Source organism: Elgaria multicarinata, chromosome 9, assembly GCF_023053635.1.
Source record: "Elgaria multicarinata webbii isolate HBS135686 ecotype San Diego chromosome 9, rElgMul1.1.pri, whole genome shotgun sequence".
NCBI lineage: Eukaryota > Metazoa > Chordata > Lepidosauria > Squamata > Anguidae > Elgaria > Elgaria multicarinata.
In genome coordinates this window covers 1,631,885-1,656,805 of record NC_086179.1, presented here as the reverse complement: position 1 = coordinate 1,656,805, position 24,921 = coordinate 1,631,885, and the positions used below count along the sequence as shown (strand labels likewise).

The window sequence follows — 24,921 nt, the reverse complement described above, 5'->3', positions numbered from 1 at the left end:
AAACAAACAAATAAATAAAATTTAACAAGAACTTTTAGTCGGAAAATGTTCCTCTTCCAACTGTTTCAGAATTAAAGGTCATGTTTCTAGAGAAAATGTTTTCAGTCAGAAGAGGGGGGCATATTATGGGTGGTAGGCTAAATGACCCCCCCCCCCAAAAAAACCATAGTCCTCCGTAGCCTGGATGACATATGGGGCATGAATCCACATCCCTAATGTCATCCAGTCCTTGGCTGCAGTACTGTCCAGGGACCAGCTTCACTGCGTGTGGGCTTGAGCGGGGAGGGGTCAGGACCCCACAAAGGGAGCCGAAGCCTCCGTGGGCCGTGCGTGGAGCCTCCGTGGCCATTTGAAATCACGGTGGCTGCTTCTCAGGCATTACCCATATTCAGGATGTTTTTCTTTGAACGGGCTAGGAACAAGATCAACTAAGGGCCTGGTGGCACCTTAAAGGCGGACTCATCTATTCGGGCTTAAGCTTTTGTGGATGCTGTCTGCTTGACGAAGCGTTAAGCTTAAGTGGGCAGATTTCAGTACACAAGTGAGGAGAAGGGGGAAACGCATAGTGATTTTTTGCATCCCTGGAAAAAGTCTCTGTTGTCTTTTCGCTACGAAAGTTTGTTGGTAGCTTGCAAGGCCTGAGGCTGTGGAGAGGTTTCGGCACTCAGCCAAGCGCTTGGGTAGTGATCCCTTCACAGCACACCCAGGCGTTGATTTTCCAGCACGTCACCAGCCCCACCTGCTCTTAGTAGTGGCCTGGGACACTTTGAGCAGACCTCGGGGCAGTCAGGACCTGAGCACACAGGGCAGAAGCTGCAGCACCCTGAGGGTGGAGTTACCCAATATTATTTATTTATTTATTTCTTGGATTTTTATACTGACCCATAGCTGAAGCTCTCTGGGTGGTTCACAAAAGTTAAAACCATTCAAAGTATAAAACAAACCACCCAGAGAGCTTCGGCTATGGGGCAGTATATAAATGTAATAAATAAATAAATATAAAAACATGATATAAAATACAATTTAAAAGCACAACCAGAATAAAACCAGCAGCAGTGCAGAAATGCAAACTTAAAATACAAATACAAATTCAAAACACCAAGTTAAAATTTATTTATAGACTGTTAAAATGCTGGGAGAATAAAAAGGTCTTCACCCGGTGTCTAAAAGCATATAATGTAGGTGCCAAGCGAACCTCCTTAGGGAGCTCATTCCATAGCTGGGGTGCCACAGCAGAGAAGGCCCTGCTCCTGGTATGAGTGTTGGGTGCTTTGAACTGACTCTCCTGATGTGTGGTGGGGAAGGTCCTGTTTCCAAGAGCGGAGGGCTGCTTTGTTGTAGTACTCCCTGCGGACCCAATCTCCCACTTCTTCTTTGGTGGGCCAACGAGCATCCATCCAGGGGTGGAGCCTGTGGTACTTCAGCACTGCCTGCCATGGACTGAGTGTTCTTGGCCCTTGGTCCCAGTTTTCTGCCGTAAATTGGCCCACGGGTTACTGGTCAGGAACCTACTTTAGCACCAGTTGTTTTCCACCCGGCTTTTTAACAAAAGCTGTTAAGCTCCTTTCCAAAACCATTTACACTTCAATAGTCCATCTGTGGTCCTGGTTGTGCATTTAAGTCAAAGTGCATTGGAGTTAACTGAACAGCCCTAAAGTAGATTGAAGTGCATTGTTGTTTTGTTTTGTTCACTTGCAGCAGGTGCAGCTAATGCCACTCATTCATTGGGATCTCTCCTCCCACACCTTCTTTCTTTCTTTCTTTCTTTCTTTCTTTCTTTCTTTCTTTCTTTCTTTCTCCCTTGCAGTGCCTTTTAGAGAAACTCCTAGCTACACGAAGAGGAGACGGGTCATCGGTGTGGGCGGCCTCTCCTCCCCCCGCCTGCTGCAGAGGTCTGCTAGCGACAACAATTTGAAGTCCGAGAGCCGCCCGTCCTACTCTCCAGTGCCCTCGCTCCGCAGCCTGCCCCCACAGCTGCTGGCTCAGATGCAGGAAGCCGCTGTCGGGGTGGGGCTAGGGGACAGCAGCCTGGTCAGCACGGGCAGCTCCCGGAGCACCCACAGCCGCTCCCCATCGCTGCAGCGCGTGCAGGAAGAGAAGGAGGCCGATGCCCACACACTCAGGAGAAGCAGCCGTGGGAAGGCCAGGTGAGAAGAGCAGCCCTGGGGCAGAGGCCGGGGGGCGGAGGGGGGGCACCGCCGTGGTCCGCCCAGCAGCGTCCCGCACTTCCCAGCTGGTTGAGCTGCTCCCTGCGGGGGCGAGGGCCAGTGCTGGCAGCTGCTGGGCCTCGTAGCGGCCCACTGGCGGGGTGGATCGCTTGGAGGGGGCCTGCGAGGTGTGATCCAGGCCGTGGGTGGGTTCCAGGGAGCCGGTGGCCCTGGGAAGGCCTGGCCAGCGCCCTGCCCTCCCCGAGACCCTGCATCTCTTGCTACCACCGGCGTCTCGGAGAGCCAGAGAGCTGCCCAGGGCCTTGCCAGCCCGCTGCTTTGTGTGAGTCTGTGCTCCCTCGCTCCGTCTTCCCCACCCGATCCTGTTCTTCGACAGCGTGCACGCCTGCTTCTATCGGCAGGTCTGCCATTGGCATGGCAACGGTGCATGTCTTTAAAGCATTCCACGGGGAGGTGGCCCAGGGGAGGCAGTCAGCCAACATCTGGCATGGCCAACTGGATCCGCTCTTGCCTTGCGCGGGTCTGGCGGGGGTGGGAATGCGTTGGAGGCGGGGAGGGCCCTGGCAAGTGGGGCTAGGGGCCCTTTGTGGGGCGGGGAGGCGGCACAGCCCTCCAGTTGCCCACACCATCCCATGCGTCCTGCACCTTAGCTGCTGTTCTCTGGCGGGGGACGGGGAGTTCATGGGAACTGTGATGTACATGGATGTAACCAGTGGCGCTTCGCGTAGTTGCAGCCACGCTCTTCTGAGCTGCCGTGGCTGCATCTGTGCATGGCCCGGTTTACACGAGCGCCTCTCCACGTGGATCTGGGCACGCGTGTGGTGGAGCAGCAAGCCCAGCCACTCTTGGGAAGGGGGAGCTGAAATGGCCTTTCCAGTTCTCACTGCTGGGCCCCGGAAAACGGCATCCTGGAAGAGGCGTCTCCAAAGCCCCCAGTTGGTAGAATCCAGGCCGACGGGCTTTTGGAGGAGTGATCAGGTCAGCACCTTGTCTTTGCGACGGCGTCTGGAAAGGGACTGGCTGGGATGGGCCGGGTTCTTTCAGCCTGCGTAACAACCTCAGATCGTCTGGCTCAGTTCAGGTTATTAATGCCCAGCGAGAGGGTGCCAGCCGTGCGAAGGTGAGGCTGGGTGCCCGTGTGAGTCTCTCTCGTGGCTTTGTGCTCTTTGTTGATGTATTAAACCAGGAAGCATTTATGGGTTACTGAAAACTAGAGATATTCTTCCTTTCCCATAAACGTCTTCATCAGTAGTTCATAGAATCATAGAATAGCAGAGTTGGAAGGGGCCTACAAGGCCATCGAGTCCAACCCTCTGCTCAAGTTCCTTTCATAGTTCCTTTCTTCACTATTCCTTTTTCTTGTCACCAAAAGTTACTACATTTTGGAACGAGGGGGCCGGTTGCCTCTCAGTGCGTGGGAGCTGGTCAAAGCTGCAGTGAGCTGCTTTCGCTTTGAGCAGTGAGTCCTGACGGAGAGCCGAGCGGGTGCTGGGGCCTGGTCTCCCAACCTGTCCCCTTTGCCAGCGCCACATGGCTCTGGGGGTGCCCCTGCTTCTCTGCCTCATCACGGGGTGAATCGATGGCGGGAGGCTTCCGGGGATTAGCCCCACCCTGGGCCTGAGGGAAGAAGGAAGCCAATCTCTGTCGGCAGGAAAGGAGTGTGAATGGGGGAGAGGAGAGGGTGGGTGGACAGCAGAGGTGAGGAAAGCATGACGGGACGTGTGTTTGGGGATGGATCGATAGATAGATGAGGGAAGATGAGAGAGGGAGAGGTGTGGGAGAGACCGTCTACATGCATGTCCGTTGTCTCTCTGGTAGCAGCCTTTTAGTGAGTCAAAACATCACATCCGTTATTTATTTATTTATTTATTTATTTATAGTATTTTTATCCGGCTCCTCATCTCAAAAAGCCTTCCAGAGCGTCTGACGCTGTATGCCTGGAGCCCATTTCCCCCCCAGATATTCGTGCAGTCCAATACCTCACAAGACATCGTCTCCTTCCTCGCGCCTTTTCCAATTATCAGAGGAATTTCAGTTCAGCGTCTCTCTTCTCTGTTGTCGGCTCTCCCCCCTCTTCCTTCCTTCCTTCCTTCCTTCCTTCCTTCCTTCCTTCCTCTCTCTCTCTCTCTTTCTTTCTTTCTTTCTTTCTTTCTTTCTTTCTTTCTTTCTTTCTTTCTTTCTTTCTTTCTCTCTCTCTTTCTCTCTTTCTCTCTTTCTCTCTTTCTCTTTCTCTTTCTTTCCATGTATCTATTTAGATTGTAAGCCTGCAGGCAGCACGGCTTTTTAGGTGCTTAAACCCCCACGCCGATGATGGTGGTAATGATATCCTGGTCAAGTGCTGGGATTGCAGCCTGTCAGTGCCTGGTTCCCCTGACATTTCATAGCAATTCCAAGCAATGACAAGTTACCGTCCTGTCCCTTGGCCACCAAAATAGCAGAGCGTACACACACACACACACACACACACACACACCCCAGACCTGCTTGTGATGGTGCAAAGCCCCTTCGGTTGTTTGCCTGCATTCCTCTGGCCAAGTGCCCTGGGTAGCAGCGGGGCAAGATAGCTCAGGAGGCCCTTGGCGACCCACGGAGTATGATGGGAAGGACCCCCCGCCTCCCTCGGCACGAGAGTGTTCCGAGCGGAGAAACGGGAGGAGGTGAAACGCTTGGGTGTCAAAGAATCAAGTGGCAAAGATATAATTAACTGAGCGGTGTTGCAACGGTGAACAAAACAGGAAGCTCCTTCCATACTTCATAGAATCATAGAATAGCAGGATTGGAAGGGGCCTACAAGGCCATCCAACTTCAAGGATGCTGTGGACAAAAGCTGCCTCAGTACGTGAAGTAGCAGAAAGATGCTTGTTTCGGGATCTCTCAGATCCTCGGGCATGCCTTAGCATCGCCACAGAGAGCCTTCCACCCATCCTCGGGATACCTGAATTTTGGATCGTCAGTGAGTGGAGGGGGTCCCACGAAAGGAGTCATCCCAGTACCTGTTGGGGCTGCTTCAGGTATCCCCCACCACAGCATATCACACCTTAACTCTGCAGGTGATGCTTTGGAGGCCGTCACTAAGGTGCTGCAGTGTGGATGCAACTGTGGGGCCGTTTCCCGTCAGGGCCATTTGGGTGAGGCCAACGCACCCTCTAGCAGCTGGATCTGGCCCAAGTCTTGCCGCCTCGCCCCAGTTTTGCAAGGCCTGGTTCTTAGTCAGTGGTGCACGGAAGGCCCACTCTGCGTGCTCAGGGGCACTCTCTGCTCTAGTACCCTATTTCTTCGATTCTAAGACGCACTTTTCCCCCCCATATAAACATCTCTAAAAATGGGGTGCGTCTTAGAATCGCGGGTGCGTTTATTATTTCTTAGAATCAAAGCTTTTGTTGTTGTTGGTACTGAAATCAGTGTGCGTCTTACAATCGATGGCGTCTTACAATCGGAGAAATATGGTATTCCTTCATATGTTGGAAGGCCAAGCTCTGATGGCCTCTGGCTGCCATTGACCTCTCTCTCTCTCTCTCTCTCTCTCTCTCTCTCTCTCTCTCTCTCTCTCACACACACACACACACACACACACACACACACACACACACACACGCACACCCCCCCCCCCACAGCCTTGCCAGGTTAGACCTTGGCAGCCTGGATATACAACTTGTGGCCATGGAATAGAACTGCCGGTGTCAGGGCCAGAATACACCACCAAGTGGCAGTCCAAGAGGCGGAGCAAGGACAGGAAAAATCCAGGTCCGTGCCCATCTGAGTCGGGGGCTGTGGCTCCCCCGTGCCCCTCGCGCTTTAGAGCAGCCTCCCCCAGGGGGAACCGCCCGGCTCCCCTGAGTCTTGGCTCTGTGGTGGCCATGCCCCATCCCGGTCTTTTGGGGGCACGAGTATCGAAGCTGGAGGCCTTTGGCCAAAGGTGCGTTGCTGTTTTATGCAGTGCCAGCATACAGTGCATACAATGCACTTTGTGAACCGCCCAGAGAGCTTCGGCTATGGGGCGGTATATAAATGTAATAATTAATAAGTATGTAATAATAATAATTTACTGAAGAATAGCCTCCGAAACAAGTCTCTGCTCCAAGAGGGGAGGGAGATGGAAGCAAGCCACGGGAAAGAAGTGTGTGTGGGGGGGGGGATGTGAGGGCCGTCCAGCAGAAGACAAAAGCACAGCAAGTGGCTTTAGGGGCAGGGCTGAAGGAAGGGAGGGGCTGCGGTGGCTGGAAGAGCGGTCCGAGCAGGAGCGGCAGCCGACCAACGCGGCCCTGGCCGGTCATTTCTGTCTCATCTTTGGTCCTTAGAGCCTCTCATCCCTCTGCAGCTCCTGTGCTTGTGCCCACTTTCTCTCCTGCGTCAAGGGTAGGAGGGCTGGTCGGGCACCTGCCGAGAGCCCACTCTTCAGCAGGGGCCCACTGGCAAGAGCCCCCCCTCCCACGTGGCATTGCTCCTCCTCTTCCTCATTGCTTGTTCACCTGCCTCTCGCTCCGGCCCCAAAAGCTGAATAGGAGCCGACAGTGCGATGTGGCTGCAAGAAAGGCAAATGCTATTTTGGGCTGCATTAATAGAAGTCTAGCTTCCAAATCACGTGAGGTCCTGGTTCCTCTCTATTCGGCCCTGGTTAGGCCTCATCTAGAGTATTGCGTCCAGTTCTGGGCTCCACAATTCAAGAAGGACGCAGACAAGCTGGAGCGTGTTCAGAAGAGGGCAACCCGGATGATCAGGGGTCTAGAAACAAAGCCCTATGAAGAGAGACTGAAAGAACTGGGCATGTTGAGCCTGGAGAAGAGAAGATGGAGGGGAGACATGAGAGCACGCTTCAAACACTTAAAAGGTTGTCACACAGAGGAGGGCCAGGATCTCTTCTCGATCCTCCCAGAGTGCAGGACACGGAATAACGGGCTCAAGTTAAAGGAAGCCAGATTCCGGCTGGACATCAGGAAAAACTTCCTGACTGTTAGAGCAGTACGACAATGGAACCAGTTACCTAGGGAGGTGGTGGGCTCTCCTACCCTAGAGGCCTTCAAGAGGCAGCTGGACAACCATCTGTCAGGGATGCTTTAGGGTGGATTCCTGCATTGAGCAGGGGGTTGGACTCGATGGCCTTGTTGGTCCCTTCCAACTCTGCTATTCTATGATTCTATGATTGGTGGTGGCGAGGAGGAGGAGGAGGACCGGGTGCAACTGCCTGCTTGCTCCCTGGCTCTCTGCCTGTCCAGGTGATCTCTCTGAAGGAGGGGGCTCATGGGGGGTGTCTTTCCCCAGGACCCTCACAAACCTGGAGCCAGCGCTGCCTCTTCTGCCCTTTTCCACAGCCCTCTTGAACACTCCCGTCTTCCGCTCCTCCGTCACCAAGCAACCTCTCCACCACCCGCCTCCTCCTCCTTCCCTAGGCCTGTCCTCCTGCCCTGCCCTCCCTAGGGCTTCCTGCCTGCGCCACCCCTCTCTGACATCAGAGCAATGTAGCCAATCCCTTCTTGAGTCTCCATGGCTTTGCACAAATCACATCCCATGTAGAGCAGTGACCATGTAGCTCGTAGGCTCAGCAGTAACCCTGCCTCAAGACACCCCTTAGGACTGGGCCTGAAATGGTCCAGCTCTTCTCTCCGCCCTTTTTGGGAGGGGAAAAATAGTCTTTTAGTAGACGGCAGGTCAAGCAGGGCCTGGAATTGTCTCCAGAAGACGGCCTTAAAAGGGTTCCTGGGGTGGGCCAGAAGAGACCCTTGCTTGGGTCTGCGAAAGGGCCAGGAGGCTCGCCCATTTTGAAGCTGCACACGGAACTCTTCTCATGAGACTGAAAGAACTGGGCCTGTTTAGCCTGGAGAAGAGAAGATGGAGGGGAGACATGAGAGCACTCTTCAAATACTGAAAAGGTTGTCACACAGAGGAGGGCCAGGATCTCTTCTCGATCCTCCCAGAGTGCAGGACACGGAATAACGGGCTCAAGTTAAAGGAAGCCAGATTCCGGCTCGACATCAGGAAAAACTTCCTGACTGTTAGAGCAGTACGACAATAGATCCAATGACCCAGGGCGGTGGTGGGCTCTCCCACACTAGAGGCCTTCAAGAGGCAGCTGGAAAACCCTCTGTCAGGGATGCTTTAGGGTGGATCCCTGCATTGAGCAGGGGGTTGGACTTGAAGGCCTTGTAGGCCCCTCCCAACTCTACGATTCTGTGATTCTATGATTCTATGGCCTTCTGCTTTCAGTGAGTCCCGATTGGACGAAATAGCAGGGCTCTGTGCGACTCCACATCTTGCTGCTTTACAAAAAAGGAGCGACAACTGAGTCGTTCAGCGCCTGAGGACATATTTATAAAGTCGCATCCATAATACCGAAATCGAAGTGGCTGCAAGGATGGCTCACACCGAAGCCCATTGATTGACATGGGAACTCCCTGCCCCTTGAGAGGTGGAACCATTCAGAGAGGGGCTGGGTGGGCTTCTCCCAGCAGGTGCAAATGAGAGGAGGAGGCGCAGCTTATTCCCATGACAAATGGCATATCATTTCCCTACGCTTTGGAAGGTGCTTGTCAAGTTCTTTCCACCTGTTGACCAAGGCAGGTGAGAAATCCCTTGTCAGCGTCACCTGTCAGAGGCTTTTCCCTGCGGACCATCCTCCTGCCTTCTGCATTAAACATGAGTTGGCCTAAATAAAAAGGCATTGTCTCCGCTTCTCTGTTTCTTATTCTGGGGAACCAGCGTGGTTGCTAAGATTCCGATGCAGATCTTAGCAACCGTGTTAGTCCCACAGAACCATAAACAGAACATTTTAAAAATGTAGTCCAGCAGTTGTTTAATGCAGGAGGCAAATCGTTGAGTTACACAGAATTCTTCTTGCAGCCAATGGAAGAATTCTGTATAACTTGAAACCATGCATCCTGTCTTTTAAGTCGCAGCCCAGTGGTGGAGCCATGCTTTCCATGCAGAAGGTCCCAGAGTCAGTCCCCGACTTCTCCAATTAAAAGGCTCTTGTCTGGACTCATATTAGGAGAATGAATCTGAATCTGAAAATGAGCTTACGGGGTCCATTTCCCGCATGGGGTGGATGTGCCGGGCCTCTCCTTCGCCCCTCCTGGGTTTGTGTTGTTCTGAGCAAGGCCAGGCCTGCCCACCAGTTCCTTTTCCGGGCCAGAAGGCTCCCAGTCCTTCCTTCGGACTCTTCTGCCAGCTCCCAAGAGCGCCATTTGTCAACAGGAGGGCCATCCATTCTCGGGGAAAAGAGCCCCGGGCGGATCTTTGTGTAAGCCGTTTGTTTTCTTGATCCGTAATGGCCTTTAGCGCTTCCTGCCAAACGGGAGCGCTGCGGTTGCTCTCTTCTGCAGAGCCTTGGCCAGCTGGGTTCTGCGTGGATTTCACGCGCTTTCAATCTGTTATCCGAGTCCTTGAAATGCAGCCATCCCAGCGAACGGAGCCAAAAAACTGGGGAAGCGGCCTCTGTAGCTGTTTGGGGGAGGAAAGAGGTTTGCAGTGCTATCGAACTCCACTTCTGAAAATCCTAAGTAAGGGAACTTGGATTTCTGGGACGCGCAAAGCCCTGCCTCGTTGAAATTCCAAGGCTGACTTCCCTGAGATGTTCTTGATTTTCTGCCATGCTGTCGGTATCTATCTCTCTATCCATCTTTGCTCAGTTCTTCAACTAGGGTGACCCTGTGGAAAGAAGGACCTGGTTCCTGTATCTTTAACAGTTGTATAGAAAAGGGCAATTCCAGAAGATGCAGCGCCTTCTGGAATTCCCTATTCATCACAACAGTTAAAGCTGCAGGAGCCCTGACCTCTTTTGTATCTGGTCAGGAGGGCAAGGCTCCTGCAGCTTTAACTGTTGTGATGAATAGGGAATTCCAGCAGGTTCCCCATATATACAAATGACACCTGCTGAAATTCCCTTCTCAGTACAACTGTTAAAGATACAGGAGCCCGGTCCTCCTTTTCATGTGGTCACCCTAAGCAGCAACATACAGTACCTGGTCCATGAGAAGGCAGGAGAAGCAGAGTGGACTGCCAGGTGAGGTGACTGGGTTCAAATCTTTCAAGTAACTAGAGAGGGCAGCTGGACCTCTGAATGGCTCCTGGTGAGCACGGAGGGAACCACCTTTAGAACTCCGTCCCTACAGGCTCCCACTCCTGTGAACTGGCAGCTTCAGCCTTCAACACCAGCAAAAAGGCATTTAGCTCCAGCTGCTGCATTTTCTCTTTCTGGAGGATTTCTGCAAGCCAATTACTTCTCCCTGTCACTCCACACACACACACACACACACACACCGAACTCGGGCTGGTGCTTTATTACAAAGCAGACACCAAGAACCTGAGGATTTTATTTTTAATATTCCCTGACCCCTCCCCGGAGGCTCGACCATAATCAATTGCCTGTCTCTGGCTGTTTGCGCTTGCGTTTGTTAGTCGTGGGAATTAATTTGCTCCCGCCCACCTCCACCCTCCGCCCCTGGATGGATCCATTTATTGAAATGCAGCGCTAGCATTCAGAAAGGGGCCTTGGGTGCAGGCTGCGTGTTTTAGCAGGCAGGCCGGGCGTTTCTCTCCTTCACCGACCAAGTGGAGAGACTGGCACCCCCCCTCCCTTGGCCCGCACTGCAAAACCTAAGTGATGGCCCCACTTCCCACTGGTTACAATGGGAACCAATCCACCGGGAAGTTCTCCTGCAGAAGAACACTAAAAACTGGCAGCGAAGGACCAGCCTGGGGGGGGGGGGTTTGGAGGAGCATAGCTCTTGTCAGCTCCTGCTCATTTCAGAGGGGCTTGTGCAAGAGGCCTTCCCAAGGGTTGGGGCCCATGATACATCCGATCTGTCACATGGCGCCTCTCAGCTGCACTGAGTGCACCCAGAACCTGCCACCTGTGGTCTTACAGCACTCCTTCGTGAGGCTGCATCGGTATGGTCCCCGGGACTTCCAAAAGAATGCCCAGCGGAGTGGGTGTCTCCCCAGTGAGAGCCCTGGTGAGCACTGTGTCAACACTTGGTTGCTCAAAACATCGGAGAGCATTGCTCCTGTGAGCACCTCTTATAATGTGCCTGCTCTGTGGCGTGGACTGTGTGGGTGGCCCGGCCTTTGCTGAAACACCAGCTACACTAAAAGCACTCGGTCCCACCCTGGTATCCTCCAGATGTGTTGAATTCCCAGCTTTCTAGGGCTGAGAATTCTGGGAGTTGCTGTCCAGAACACCTGGGTGGCACCAGGTTGGCGAAGGCGCCCCTCCCCCATCCACCTGCAAATACAGGTGAGCCACAACACCGCCCAGTCGCATGGAAGTGTGACTTATGCCATTGACCTCGTCTCCAGCTCCCAGGAGAGAAAGTTGCACAAGCCGTGAGAAGCTACACTGTGAATGTGGAGGAACTCTTGGAGGAGGGTAACATGGGAGACAGGGCAGTGCTGGCTGTCACCGTATGACCGGGGGCTTACTCTCCACGCCTGCATGCCTCTTCCGTCTTCCCTGATGCTTGCACTACGGGTGGGAAGGCTTCACCCTCACAGGCACAATCCAAAGCAAGATTAATTGTCCATGCAAAGCGTGTGTGGGGAAATGAGCGTTGTTATTCTGTAATACTGGGGCTGCCACCGTATGAAATGTTCTTGTTTTTTTTTTAGTTTTGAATAATTGTACGAGTTTTGCTTGAATAATGAGACAGTTAATTGATTAATTCTTCAATCATTTGCATGTAAGGGAAGAGCAATTCTTCTCAAGAAAATAAGAGTTTCCTTCCCCAAGTGAAGTTAGGCAGGGCTTCAGGGTGTCAGTGGGGTCAGAGAGGAGTTTCCAGCCAAAGGCAGCAGGAAAAGATTATGTGTAGTATTTTGAATTTGCTTTAAGTATTATTTTGTATATTATTATTATTATTATTATTATTATTATTATTATTTCTGATGCTCCGAAAATCTACTAGAATGGAAAAAGGCTTTTACGATAGTCATAGCCAATAATCGTAACAAACAACTTGTTCTATTCTGGTTTTAAGTATGTCCAATTTTCCTTTGAAATTACATAAGCGTTTACTGCCACTACGCAGCTGCCCAAGCAAGCAAGGGCCGCAGAGGCTTTTGGGAAATGCTTTGGCACGTCTCTGAAGAGGAGGCAGTTGCATGATGGATGCAGATATGGGAAAATCTATCTGCACGCTCTTGATGTTCAAACAGGGGTGGGAAAGGGCCTCTTCCCAAGCCCACGCAGCTGAGCTCAGAAAGGGTGACAGACCAGGAGAGGATCAGTCTGTCTGTCTATCTAGCCCCTTTCTCAGAGTTCCATTCCACGCTGGTGCTCAGAATGGGGCTCTGCAGATAGGAGCAGGCTGGGATTAGCAGCGGGACTGTGCAACACTTCGGATCCAGATCCGAATCCGAATTCCAAGCCAAAGCGGGGCGATTCAGACCAAATCAGTCTGGATCCAAAGTGGGTCCGAAGTGGCCCAAAGCGGGTCAGATTGATCCAAATGGCTTCAGACCAATCTGAATGATGCAGAAGACCAGACTTTCTGGGGCACCTGGTGAGCAGCTGCCCCTGCTCGCACCCCCGGATGCGCCCAACAAGCGGCAAGCCCCTGCTCCTTACCCGGATGGGTCGCTCCCGCCCACAGCCGTCCGCCTCTTCAAGGGAGTCACCATGTTCATTTTAAATCATAGAATCATAGAATAGCAGAGTTGGAAGGGGCCTCCAAGGCCATCGAGTCCAACCCCCTGCTCAATGCAGGAATCCACCCTAAAGCATCCCTGACAGATGCTTGTCCAGCTGCCTCTTGAAGGCCTCTAGTGTGGGAGAGCCCACAACCTCACTAGGTATCTGATTCCATTGTCGTACTGCTCTAACAGTCAGGAATTTTTTCCTGATGTCCAGCTGGAACCTGGCTTCCTTTAACTTGAGCCCGTTATTCCGTGTCCTGCATTCTGGGATAATCAAGAAGAGATCCTGGTTGTTCTGGTTGTTGCTCCTGAAAAGGGGGCATTGTAGACCTGGGAAAAGTGCAGAAAAGGGCAACTGAAATGATCTAGGGGCTGGAGCATCTCCCCTGTGAGGAAAGGTTACAACAGCTGGGATTGTTTAGCATAAAAAAAGGCGAGTAAAGGGAGACAAGAAAGACGTGAACAAAGTTATGCATGGCATGGGGAAAGTGGATAGGGAAAGATCTCTCTCTCTCTCTCTCTCTCTCTCTCTTTCTCTCTCTCTCTCTCTCTCTCTCTCATAATACTAGAACCCCTTTTAAAGTCAACCAAATCGGTAGCCTTTACTAGATCTTGTGGTAGTGAATTCCATAGTTATAAGAACATAAGAAGATCAAGTGTTTTGTCCTCAAGTTCCTGTGCTCTGGCTGTCATCATTCTTTGTTAAACTATTTTTTATTGGTTCTTAACCATATATCGACATAAAAGCATTGCATTGAGACATTACATTTAAGAGAAATGAACACACAAGGAAAGAAAAAGAAAAGAAAAGAAGACAATAAAAATAATAAGAAAGAAAATCAAAGAAAAAGGGAAATACATAAACCAAGGTTAAGGTATGTTTTCGGCTCTCTACACATCAGAGATGTAAATTATATTCTCTCCTTGTTAATGCATTTAACCCAATAATCAAATTCATTTCTTTCTTCCAAGTTAACTATTTCTCATACATTGAATCCACGGACAAATACTACATCATTTTTCTCTGTTTCTTGCACAAATTCTATTAGAGGTTTCCATTCAGATATAAATGAGAGTGTTGATTTATCTCTCATTATCGCTGTCAATTTTGCCATTTCTGCTAACTCTAATACCTTCAGTTTGTATTCTTCCATTGATGGTGTTATTTCATTTTTCCACTTCTGTGCATACAATAATCTCATCATTCTTATGAGCGGCTTATCTATAGTTCACAAGGAACGAAACTCAGGAGCAAGAGTCCTTAACAATGACTTGTTATTCCCCCACCCTGAAAAAAAATTCCTAGCTATGATTTGGTAGTGATATATTTACTTCATATCTTTGTCAGCTTTGCTGAGCCACGTTGCCTTATGTTCCCAAAACAGGAAACTTGAGTCCCATCTGCATGTTCTTCCGCAGGTATATTGTCTTGCTTTGAAATGTTTCTCAGTTTGATTCACCTCCCAAAATGTTTCAGGTCATCTTTACCTGTCTGCATCATAAGCAGAAGATATGAACAATACCACACTTAAGCAGCTCTCCTTCATTCTTACCTAAAGCCCATTTCCCACTGACTTTTCATGGGAAATTGGTTCCACTTTGTATTTCCTGTATTACTTTAAGAATACCAGGCTCATAGAATCATAGAATAGAAGAGTTGGAAGGGGCCTACAAGGCCATCAAGTCCAACCCCCTGCTCAATGCAGGAATTCATCCTAAAGCATCCCTGACAGATGGTTGTCCAGCTGCTTCTTGAATGCCTCTAGTGTGGGAGAGCCCACAACCTCCCTAGGTAACTGATTTCATTGTCGCACTGCTCTAACTGTCAGGAAGTTTTTCCTGATGTCCAGCTGGAATCTGGCTTCCTTTAACTTGAGCCCGTTATTCCGTGTCTTGCACTCTGGGAGGATCGAGAAGAGATCCTGGCCCTCCTCTGTGGGACAACCTTTCAAGTATTTGAAGAGTGCTATCATGTCTCCCCTCAGCCTTCTCTTCTCCAGGCTAAACATGCCCAGTTCTTTCAGTCTCTCTTTCATAGGGCTTTGTTTCCAGACCCCTGATCATCCTGGTTGCCCTCCTCTGAACACGTTCCAGCTTGTCTGTGTCCTTCTTGAATTGTGGAGCCCAGAACTGGACGCAATACTCTAGATGAGGCCTAACCAGGGCCGAATAGAGAGGAACCAGGACCTCATGTGATTTGGAAGCTATACTTCTATTAATGCAGCCCAAAATAGCATTGGCCTTTCTTGCAGCCATATCGCACTGTGGGCTCATATTCAGCTTGTGATCTACAACAATTCCAAGATCCTTCTCGTTTGTAGTATTGCTGAGCCAAGTATTCCCCATCTTGTAACTGTGCCTTTGGTTTCTATTTCCTAAATGTAGAACTTGGCATTTATCCCTATGAAATGTCATTCTGTTGTTTTCAGCCCAGCACTCCAGCCTATCAAGATCACTTTGAAGTTTGTTTCTGTCTTCCAGGGTATTAGCTATCCCACCCAATTTTGTGTCATCTGCAAATTGGATCAGCGTTCCCTGCACCTCCTTGTCCAAATCATTAATAAAAATGTTGAAGAGCACTGGGCCCAGGACTGAGCCCTGCGGCACCCCACTCGTTGCCTCTCCCCAGTTTGAGAAGGTTCCATTGATAAGGACTCTTTGAGTCTGATTCTGTAGCCAACTGTGAATCCACCTAATAGTTGTTCCATATAGCCCGCTTTTAGCTATTTATTTATTCATTTATTACATTTTTTTACCGCCCAATAGCCGAAGCTCTCTGGGCGGTTCACAAAAATTAAAACCATCATAAAACAACCAACAAGTTAAAAACACAAATACAAAATACAATATAAAAAGCACAACCTATTTTGTTAATCAGAATGTCATGGGGAACTTTGTCAAAAGCTTTGCTGAAGTCAAGATATATGACGTCCACAGCATTCCCACAGTCCACAAGGGAGGTTACCCGATCAAAAAATGAGATCAAATTAGTCAGTGAAAAGGTCACAGCATGTCAGCATGAATGCTTTTGCTAGAATGCCTCTCTAGAATAAAACTGATTCAAACTTAATATGAGAATGCATGTTCGTATCTCCCTTGCTCAGCTATGAAACAGATCAGAGTGTAGAAGTCCAATAATCTTTATTTAGGATAATTCTTTGCAAGGTAGCTTATTATGTAGCTTATGTAGTTTTGCAAGACGGTTAGACTACACAACAATGTCTTCTGGGGCAAATATTTGTCACATTGCCAGATCAAGAGATGCTCAGTGATTATTTACAAACACACCATTCTCACTAAGCTCTTTTACAAATGGGCACCGCTGATTAAAATCTCATTTAGAATTCACTTTTGTAATCAGCAAAGAATGAACTGATTGCTCAGATACACTGTTGAATCTGTTCTGCCCAGGGCACCCTTGCTTGATTCATCTGGGGAAGGGGGTGCCTCTGACACTTAAGTGGGGAGGATGGTTTATTTTCATTTATGTATTTGTTTTGCTAAAAAAAAAATTAAGCGTGCCATGTTGCTAGGGGCGTTGTCAACCCAATTCTGTAAATTATCTTTAGGTGCTCAGTGCTGCAAACGGCATCTGTGGCTGGCATGGGAGGCTTTCAGAGGCTGAGAGCCTCCCCCTAATGTCTGGTTTCCTTGGAAGAGAGGCTCTCTGTATAGGTGCACCTGGTGGTGTTGCTGTTTGTGGGGCGGGGGTTGTTGTGAAGAGGTGCTTTGTTTAGTGCAACCCTATTCTCCTCTTCCCAGGGCCAAAAGACTTGCATGCTGTTGATAGTGCAGTAAGAAATGTTACACACCCAGGAGTGCTGTGGCACCTGGAAGACTAGCCTACTTCCGATGCATAGCAAAACCAACAGCCCTAGACTCCTCCATGGCCAAGTAATACCCTGCTTTAGAAATTACAGCATTGGGCTGCCCCTCCAAACAGTTTTGAGCCTGGCTTTATCTCAAGACCTTGTACAGGCATTGCCAGAGCACACTCTGCCTTGTTCACTCCAACTTTTGGTGTTTTGTTCTGCTGTGGTGGGGGCTGAGCATCGTTGGGCACTGGTGAGGCTTGAATGTCAGGGTTCTACTATGGATTGGGTTTTTACAGAGTTCAGGGCAAATCAGGTTTCCTGGAAAGCAGGAAGAGGACAGCATCACGGAGATCTCCATGTGATGCTCAAGCTGGAAGCCAAACAAGCTTGTCTGTAGTTGCTCCAACAAGCAGCAGATTGTGACAGAGCCTTAAGTAGGGGTTTTGGCTTTCTTTAGGCTCCACCTCCTCACTGCCTTTTCTCTTAAAGGGGCTTGGTCTGTCTTAGCAGCCTCATGCTGTGACATGCCAGTGACAGGAGTCCTCAGAGACCAAGGAGGGCAATGTTATTTCCTCTGGTTTCTCCTAACCTTTGGTGAAATCGCCTCCCTGCCATTTTCACCCATTGGTTCTGTGCCATCTACTGCCTGACAGTCCTTCAGTGATGGCATCTCACATTCATCTTCTCTTCTCCAGGCTAAACATGCCCCATTCTTTCAACCGTGCCTCTTAGGACTTGGTTTCCAGAGCCCTCACTCTCCTGTGGACATGCTCCAGTTTGTCCATGTCCTCTTTAATCACCCAGAACCGGATATGGTACTCCAGATAGGGCCTGACCAGTGCAGAATGGAGTGGAAATATTATTTCCTGCGATCTGGACACTCAGCTTCTGCTCCTGATAGTGCAGTTGCTGTGGTCCTGTTAAGAATCTTTCTTCCTTGACAGCCTGGTGGTCTTGCTTATCTCTTTGGGCTGGCCTCGGAGCCCCCCAATTTCATCTCCTTCCTAAGTTACTCTCTTCTGTCCTAATTTGGTGCTTGGTTGGTTCTGGCTGATTTTTTCAAGCTAGCTTGGGAGTTTGTTTATTAATCCATCTACTTCTTTCTGAATTTGTTCCCTGCCCTGCAATGCAAACTATTTTCCAAGGCAGATGGCAACATTAAAAGCACAGAAACATTAAAACATCCCACAAGTCCCCATTCTTCATGGAAGATCCCTTGTTCCTTGCATGTGCAGGCAAGGCTGCCGCTTCTGAGCCAGACTTTCAAGAGCGACATTTGGCAAGTCCAGCTTTGGCATTCCCATGGCTGAAGTGGTCCATTATTATTATTATTATTATTTATTTATTTATTTATTTATTTATTTATTTATTTATTTATATAGCACCATCAATGTACATGGTGCTGTACAGAGTAAAACAGTAAATAGCAAGACTCTGCTGCATAGGCTTACAATCTAATAAAATCCTAGTAAAACAATAAGGAGGGGAAGAGAATGCAAACAGGCACAGGGTAGGGTAAGCAGGCACAGGGTAGAGTAAAAATAACAGTATAACAGTATAAGTGCCTTCGAAGCTTGTGTGACAAGTATCAAAGGGACATTTTGTTAATGAATGGGCCAAACGTCTGCAGCTCTGGGACAGGCCTGTCAGAGCCAGACTTGCCAAGCAGCTCCCTGCCCTGGAACTGTTACAGAACAAGAGCCCTGTTGGGACTGGGAGGTGACGCTTCAGTCTCTGCCCTGGCCAGCCTCCACTTTTGTGACTTGAAGGAGAGGTTCTTGGGAAAGTCAAAGTCCCTCCTGACACCTTAGCTTGGCATGCAACAGTCCTCTGTGAAAGAAAGGCAATGAGCTGGGGTCTGTGCCCATGCCTTGGCCAAGTTGGAGGGCAGGTAGGGTGGGGTGCAAGCAGGTGGAACTGGTGCCCCCTTTGGCTTACCAAGGGCTGGACATGGCACGGAGTGGACCCGTTGCTTGAACAGGTGCCTGGAAGTGGAAAACCGCGCTCTGTTCCTACTGGGCGTTGGAGAGAGAGATGCTCCTTCTACTTGCATGTGATGGTGGATTAATTTTGTGAAATATTTCCCAGAGAGGCAAGGAGGCAGAGCGGAGGTGGTGCTCTTCACAGGCCACGTTTGCCCATCTGTCTTTCTCTCCATTTGGAGTGGAGTTGACAGATTCTACCTTGCACCTAAAATAGGGCAGCAGAAGAAAGCCTCCACTCCTGCTCCTAACATGGAAAGCAACATGTCTGAGCTGGCTGGCTGGAAGAAGCTCAGAAGCAAACCTCTTGGCTAATTAAACTCAAACTGCAAAATGGACCCTTTTAAAAGTAGGCTCCTTCGTGGGCTCCTTCGTGAGTTTTTCCTTGGGTTGAAAAGATCTTGACATTTAAATCTTCATTTCATTTTGTCTTTCTTGGTTTGCTACAAGGGTGAAATATCTTGATATTTTTTCACGTAGATGTACATTTCAGAACACTGTTTTGTTCTTCAGTTATGAATGTTTTGGATCTATTTTTCACATGGCTACATAAACAGGGCTACCAAATGCAATTTGTCTTGTCTGTGTCTTTTGTTTCTTGTTGATTGCAAACTCAGCAGGAGTTTGCAAGGATTCATCCTTTCCTGCAGCTCGTTTTCCCTTTGCTTGTGGCACTCTGGATTGGGTAGGTTGATCAGAGATAGCTCGATTTTCCTGTGCTTTAAAACAGGGTTAAACTAGATGGCCTTTTTGTACCTTCCAGTTGGTTCAGTAAGAAAAGCCTCCATGTGCCCTGCTCCTACGAGGAACGCTCCATTCTGATGGGAGCACATCTTGCACAAGTTAGCACTAAACTGGACGTACAGAAAGTTGTGCCATAATCCATGAGGATAGTTTGCTTTCGGTTGTGCTACTGGTGTTGTTCAGATTTAGAAAGACCTGCAACCAGGATGATCAGGGGTCTGGAAACAAAGCCCTATGAAGAGAGACTGAAAGAACTGGGCATGTTTAGTCTGGAGAAAAGAAGATTGAGGGGAGACATGAGAGCACTCTTCAAATACTTCAAAGGTTGTCACACAGAGGAGGGCCAGGATCTCTTCTCGATCCTCCCAGAATGCAGGACATGGAATAACGGGCTCAAGTTAAAGGAAGCCAGATTCCGGCTGGACATCAGGAAAAACTTCCTGACTGTTAGAGCAGTACGACAATGGAATCAGTTCCCTAGGGAGGTTGTGGGCTTTCCCACCCTAGAGGCCTTCAAGAGGCAGCTGGACAGCCCTCTGTCAGGGATGCTTTAGGGTGGATTCCTGCATTGAGCAGGGGGTTGGACTCGATGGCCTTGTAGGCCCCTTCCAACTCTGCTATTCTATGGTTCTATGAAAACTGGCGTAGTCAGGGTCAGCCTGAGACACTTGGTCTCCCCAAACAGAATCAAGCACCTCTGCAGAACTGAGGAGGTGTACCCTGCTGGGGTCCCTTGTTCTGTTTCAGTGAAGTCTGGGCAAGCAGCTCTTGGAATTGATGTAGCAGAGCCAGGGGCTCACAGGGCCAAAGCCCCAGGACTTCTTGGCTAGCCAGGGCACTAACGGCATCAGTCACTCCCCTTAACGTTCCTTGTGCCTGCAGAGCTTAGTGGCAATCTTCACAGTAGCTGGGGGAATGGATTTTCCCAGCAATAATATACAGTTACAAGCTACCCTTGTTGCTATGCAAAGTAATGGCTTGATCTTGGATGGGCAATTAAGACCCATTCGCTCTAAAAAAGGCCTAATGGGGATGAAAACTGCTAGAACTGGTTTGTTGGCATGCAACAATCCCAGAGCCTGGATTTTTGGACTTTCCTGGGGTGTGTGGCCATGGGGACCACCATGGTGAGAGCCTGAACTTCAGAATTTACCACTACATCACTGGTTGTTGTTTATTCGTTCAGTCGCTTCCAACTCTTCGTGACTTCATGGACCAGCCCATGTCAGAGCTTTCTGTTGGCCGTCGCCACCCCCAGCTCCCCCAAGGTGGAGTCCGTCACCTCCAGAATATCATCCCTCCATCTTGCCCTTGGTCGGCCCCTCTTCCTTTTGCCTTCCACTTTCCCTAGCATCAGCATCTTCTCCAGGGTCTCCTGTCTTCTCATTATGTGGCCAAAGTACTTCAGTTTTGCCTTTAATACCATTCCCTCAAGTGAGCAGTCTGGCTTTATTTCCTGGAGTATGGACTGGTTTGATCTTCTTGCAGTCCGAGGCACTCTCAGAATTTTCCTCCAACACCACAGTTCAAAAGCATCTCTCTTCCTTCGCTCAGCCTTCCTTATGGTCCAGCTCTTGCAGCCATAGGTTACTACGGGGAATACCATTGCTTTAACTATGCGGACCTTTGTTGTCAGTGTGGTGTCTCTGCTCTTAACTATTTTATCGAGATTTGTCATTGCTCTCCTCCCAAGAAGTCAACGTCTTCTGATCACTGGTGGGGGGAACTTAATGAAATCCAGAAGTTCTTCACCCTGATCCCCAACGTTTTAGCCAATCATGTGTCCCCCCCTCAGCCTTGTTAAAACATTTGCTAAAATATGGAGGTCAACCCCCACCCCGCCCCGTAATTTGAGCACTGTGAGCCAGCCCACTTCTCTCCAGACTGGCTCCCTCTCATCAGCGGTGTTCGGGTGTTCGGAGATTGGGTGGGGGTGGATTTGCCACTGGTGCTGCTGACTGCTAGCCCAAGGAGCCCAAGAGAGGTGTCGTAGGGCCATTCTTTTATTCAGTGTATTGATTTGTGTGTGTTTTCCCCTCTGAATACAGAATTTGGATTGAGTTTTCCTGGTGTTGAATTTGAACTTTCTTGGCATACAGTGTTTCCTGCTCCAATCTGAAAGAAAAAGAAAAGGGGAAACTGTGCCTTTAGCACAGGGATGCACAACCTTTTCAGACCCGAGGATTGCATGTGATGCAACCTTGGAAGTTGGGGGCTGCATGTGCATGCACACACAGAGAGAGATTATGCGCGCAAGCACACACACACACACACATTATGCACGCATGCACGCATGCATCCTGGCAATTCTAATGCACATTGCTCTTTCCTTGCTGGAAGCAGCAGCATGGAAACAGCTACCTGCATGAGGCTCTCTGGGGCAGGGAGTGGGGGGCAGCACAATCTTTTGTGAGTTTGGGGCTGCCCTATCTCCATGGGGGTTCCACACTGTGGAGCACCTTCCTAACTGAAGGCAGGCCTGTCCGGGCGCCTGCCGAGGGCCCACACCCAGCAGGGGCCCACTGAGAAGACCCCGCCGGAATTGCTCAACCTCTTCGCCATTACAACCTGGCTCTTCACCTGCGCCTTGCTCTGGCCCAGGCAATGGAGGTGACGAGGAGGAGGAGGAGGAGGAGACGCCACGGCCTCCTTGCTCCCTGGCTGTCAAGCAAGCAGGTGGTAACAGTGACGAGAAAGAGGAGGAGGAACATGAGCAATTGCTGTCAACGGTGGTGAGCGGTGGGCTCTTGAGGGATGGAGCCCATTAATGGTGACTTGCTCAAGAACCCCCCCTCCCAAAAAAATAAACCTAGAGCCATTTCACAACATGCCCCCTGGGCTTGGATTTGCTTAGGCTGATGTGAGCAAGCCTCAGATTCTTGCAATATTTTAACTCTTTCTTACCAAGCCCATTTCTTTTGCACATGCAAGCCGTGCATGTTTGGGTGTGGCAGACCATGTGGGTAGACTGCAAAACCAGTGATGTAGCACGACAGAGAGAGAGAGAGAGAGAGAGAGAGAGAGAGAGCACGCTGCGTGTGCAAAACCATCCAGTGACCTTAACCAAAGGGACCAGCTGACAAATAGAAAGAGTGAACGGAAGCAGCTGACGTGGTGAATGGGCAGGTGGGTTTCCCATTAAAATCGGCAGCTTGGGGTGGGGGTGGGGTCAGAATTCTGGGTCCCTCACATGCCTAGATGAGTGGCTGGGTAGTGAAAATCCAGACAGAAGGGCGCAGAGGCACTAAGGAACGATCTGGAAAGAGATCCGGCTGGAGACCATTGTCATTGAGGGAGACAGAGAGGTTCAAAAGGACTGAGAAGTCACAGAGCCATAGAACAGCAGAGTTGGAAGGGGCCTCTCTAAGGCCATCGAGCAATTGCTCAATGCAGGAATCCACCCTAAAGCATCCCTGACAGATGCTTGTCCAGCTGCCTCTTGAAGGCCTCTAGTGTGAGAGAGCCCACAACCTCCCTAGGTCACTGGTTCCATTGTCATACTGCTTTAACAGTCAGGAAGCTTTTCCTGATGTCCAGCCGGAATCTGGCTTCCTGTCACTTCAGCCCATTATTCCGTGTCCTGCACTCTGGGAGGATCGAGAAGAGATCCTGGCCCTCCTCTGTGTGACAACCCTTCAAGTATTTGAAGAGTGCTCTCTTGTCTCCCCTCCATCTTCTCTTCTCCAGGCTAAACATGCCCAGTTCTTTCAGTCTCTCTTATAGAATCTTAGAATAGCAGAGTTGGAAGTGGCCTACAAGGCCGTCTAGTCCACCCCCCTGCTCAATGCAGGAATCCACCCTAAAGCATCCCTGACAGAGGGTTGTCCGGCTGCCTCTTGAAGGCCTCATCCCATCCTTTAAAAGCCAGGCTGGCTCCCACCCAGCTGTGCCCAGGCCCTGGAGAGGCAGCTGTGCCACCAGGCTGTGGAGCTATGGCTGGCACTCTGCTTAAGCACGCTTGTCATTAAAACACCACCACCAACCCCCCAAAACAAGCTGGCCCTTTGAAAAGGAGAACTTGGCACTTCTATAAAGAAGGCTGTGAAAGGCTTTCTAGATGTGCTATTTTGCTGGCAGCTGTGTCCTGTTGCTACTTGGGCCTGTTGGTTTTCTATACCTTAAAATAAATTAAGGGTAATTAATTTCAGCAGTGAAAAATGCAAATATGGATTATTAGGAAAGGGGCTGAAAATAAAACTGCCAGGATTGTAATGCCATGATACAAATCTGTGGTGCAGGGCAAATGCTGCCCACAGCTCTGGTTGCCACATCTGAAGAATGAGATCGTAGATTTGGGGGAAGTGCAGAAAAGGGCAAACGGAATGACGAGGGGCTGGAGCAGCGGCTTCTGGGACTGTTTAGCTTGGGGGGAAATGGCACGCTAGAGGGGTATGAAACTGTGCATGACGTGGAGAAAGTGGACAGGAAGGCGTCTTCTCTCCCTCTTACAATACTAGAAACTGGGGTGGGTGGGTGGAGCCAGGGCCGGTGCCAGGCTATTTTGCGCCCTAGGCAAGATGAGCTACTTTCACCCACCCACTCCCCAAAAATGCCAACTTTGATTTTTAAGAACGTATGTTTCCTGGAAAAAATATGAACCACAAAACTTGAACCTGCTAAATTTATTTTAAAGTGCAAGAAATACGTCATGCCAATTATAGCAAACAAATTGGAAAGGCAGGTCTATGGGTCTAAAATGCATTATTTAATAGGAATATCACCTCCAAATCATCCCCCCCAACTCACACGCGCACGCACACACACACACTCAGCATCACTCACTCCAAACAAACACGCGCATGAACACATGCACTCACTCAAAGACCCCATGATGCACCCCATTCACCCATACATTCTCTCTCTCTCTCTCTCTTCCGGGCGCGTTCCGGAAGTCCAAACGTGGAGCCTCCCCACCCCCACCCCAGCGTCCCTGGCTTCGCTTCAGCTGGGCGGGCGCGGGGTGTCATCTCACCCGCCCAGGCCCAGCTGAATCCTCGGGCCAGGCCGGCTCACAGCCAATGTGCGTGAGTGCTGCGCTGTGCCTGGCGCCCCTCTTCACTTGGCGCTCTAGGCGGCCGCCGGAGTGGCCTCTATGGTAGCACCGGCCCTGGGTGGAGCGGGAATCCAGTGAAGCTGATTCAGGAGAGATGAAAGCAAGGACCTTCCCACAGCACAGAATTAAACGGTGGGGTTCACTACTGCAAGATGTAGTGATGGCCGCCAATGTGGATGGCTTTAAAAGAAGGTTGGATAAATTAATGCAGGAGGATCAGTGACTACTAGTCATGATGGTCGTCTGCTACCTCCAATAGTATTAGCAGCGGTGTGGCTCTCAGCACCCATTGCTGGGGAATACAGGAGGATGCTGTGGAACCCGTGGCTGTCCGAGAGGTGGTTGGTCATCCGTGGTATGCTGTAGGATTCCTGCATTGAGCAGGGGGTTGGACTCAATGGCCTTTTAGGCCCCTTCCAACTCGACTATTCTATGATTCTATGGTAGGGAACAGGATGGGGTGCTAGACAGAGCTTTGGTCTGCTCTTGCAGGGCTCTTCCAAGGACAGGTGAAAAGCCATCCTCATCTCCAG

The 24,921-nt window shown here is 50.0% G+C and overlaps 1 protein-coding gene across 1 annotated transcript in view; it reads left to right on the top strand.

Moving 5' to 3' along the window:
• The window catches only part of SHANK3 (SH3 and multiple ankyrin repeat domains 3), a 391,738-nt gene that overhangs the window by 145,260 nt on the left and 221,557 nt on the right, over positions 1–24,921 (top strand). Inside the window, exons 11-12 of the mRNA XM_063134473.1 lie at positions 1,808–2,147; positions 20,146–20,160. Coding sequence (XP_062990543.1) covers positions 1,808–2,147; positions 20,146–20,160 — 355 coding nt within the window. The remainder of the gene's footprint in view (positions 1–1,807; positions 2,148–20,145; positions 20,161–24,921) is intronic.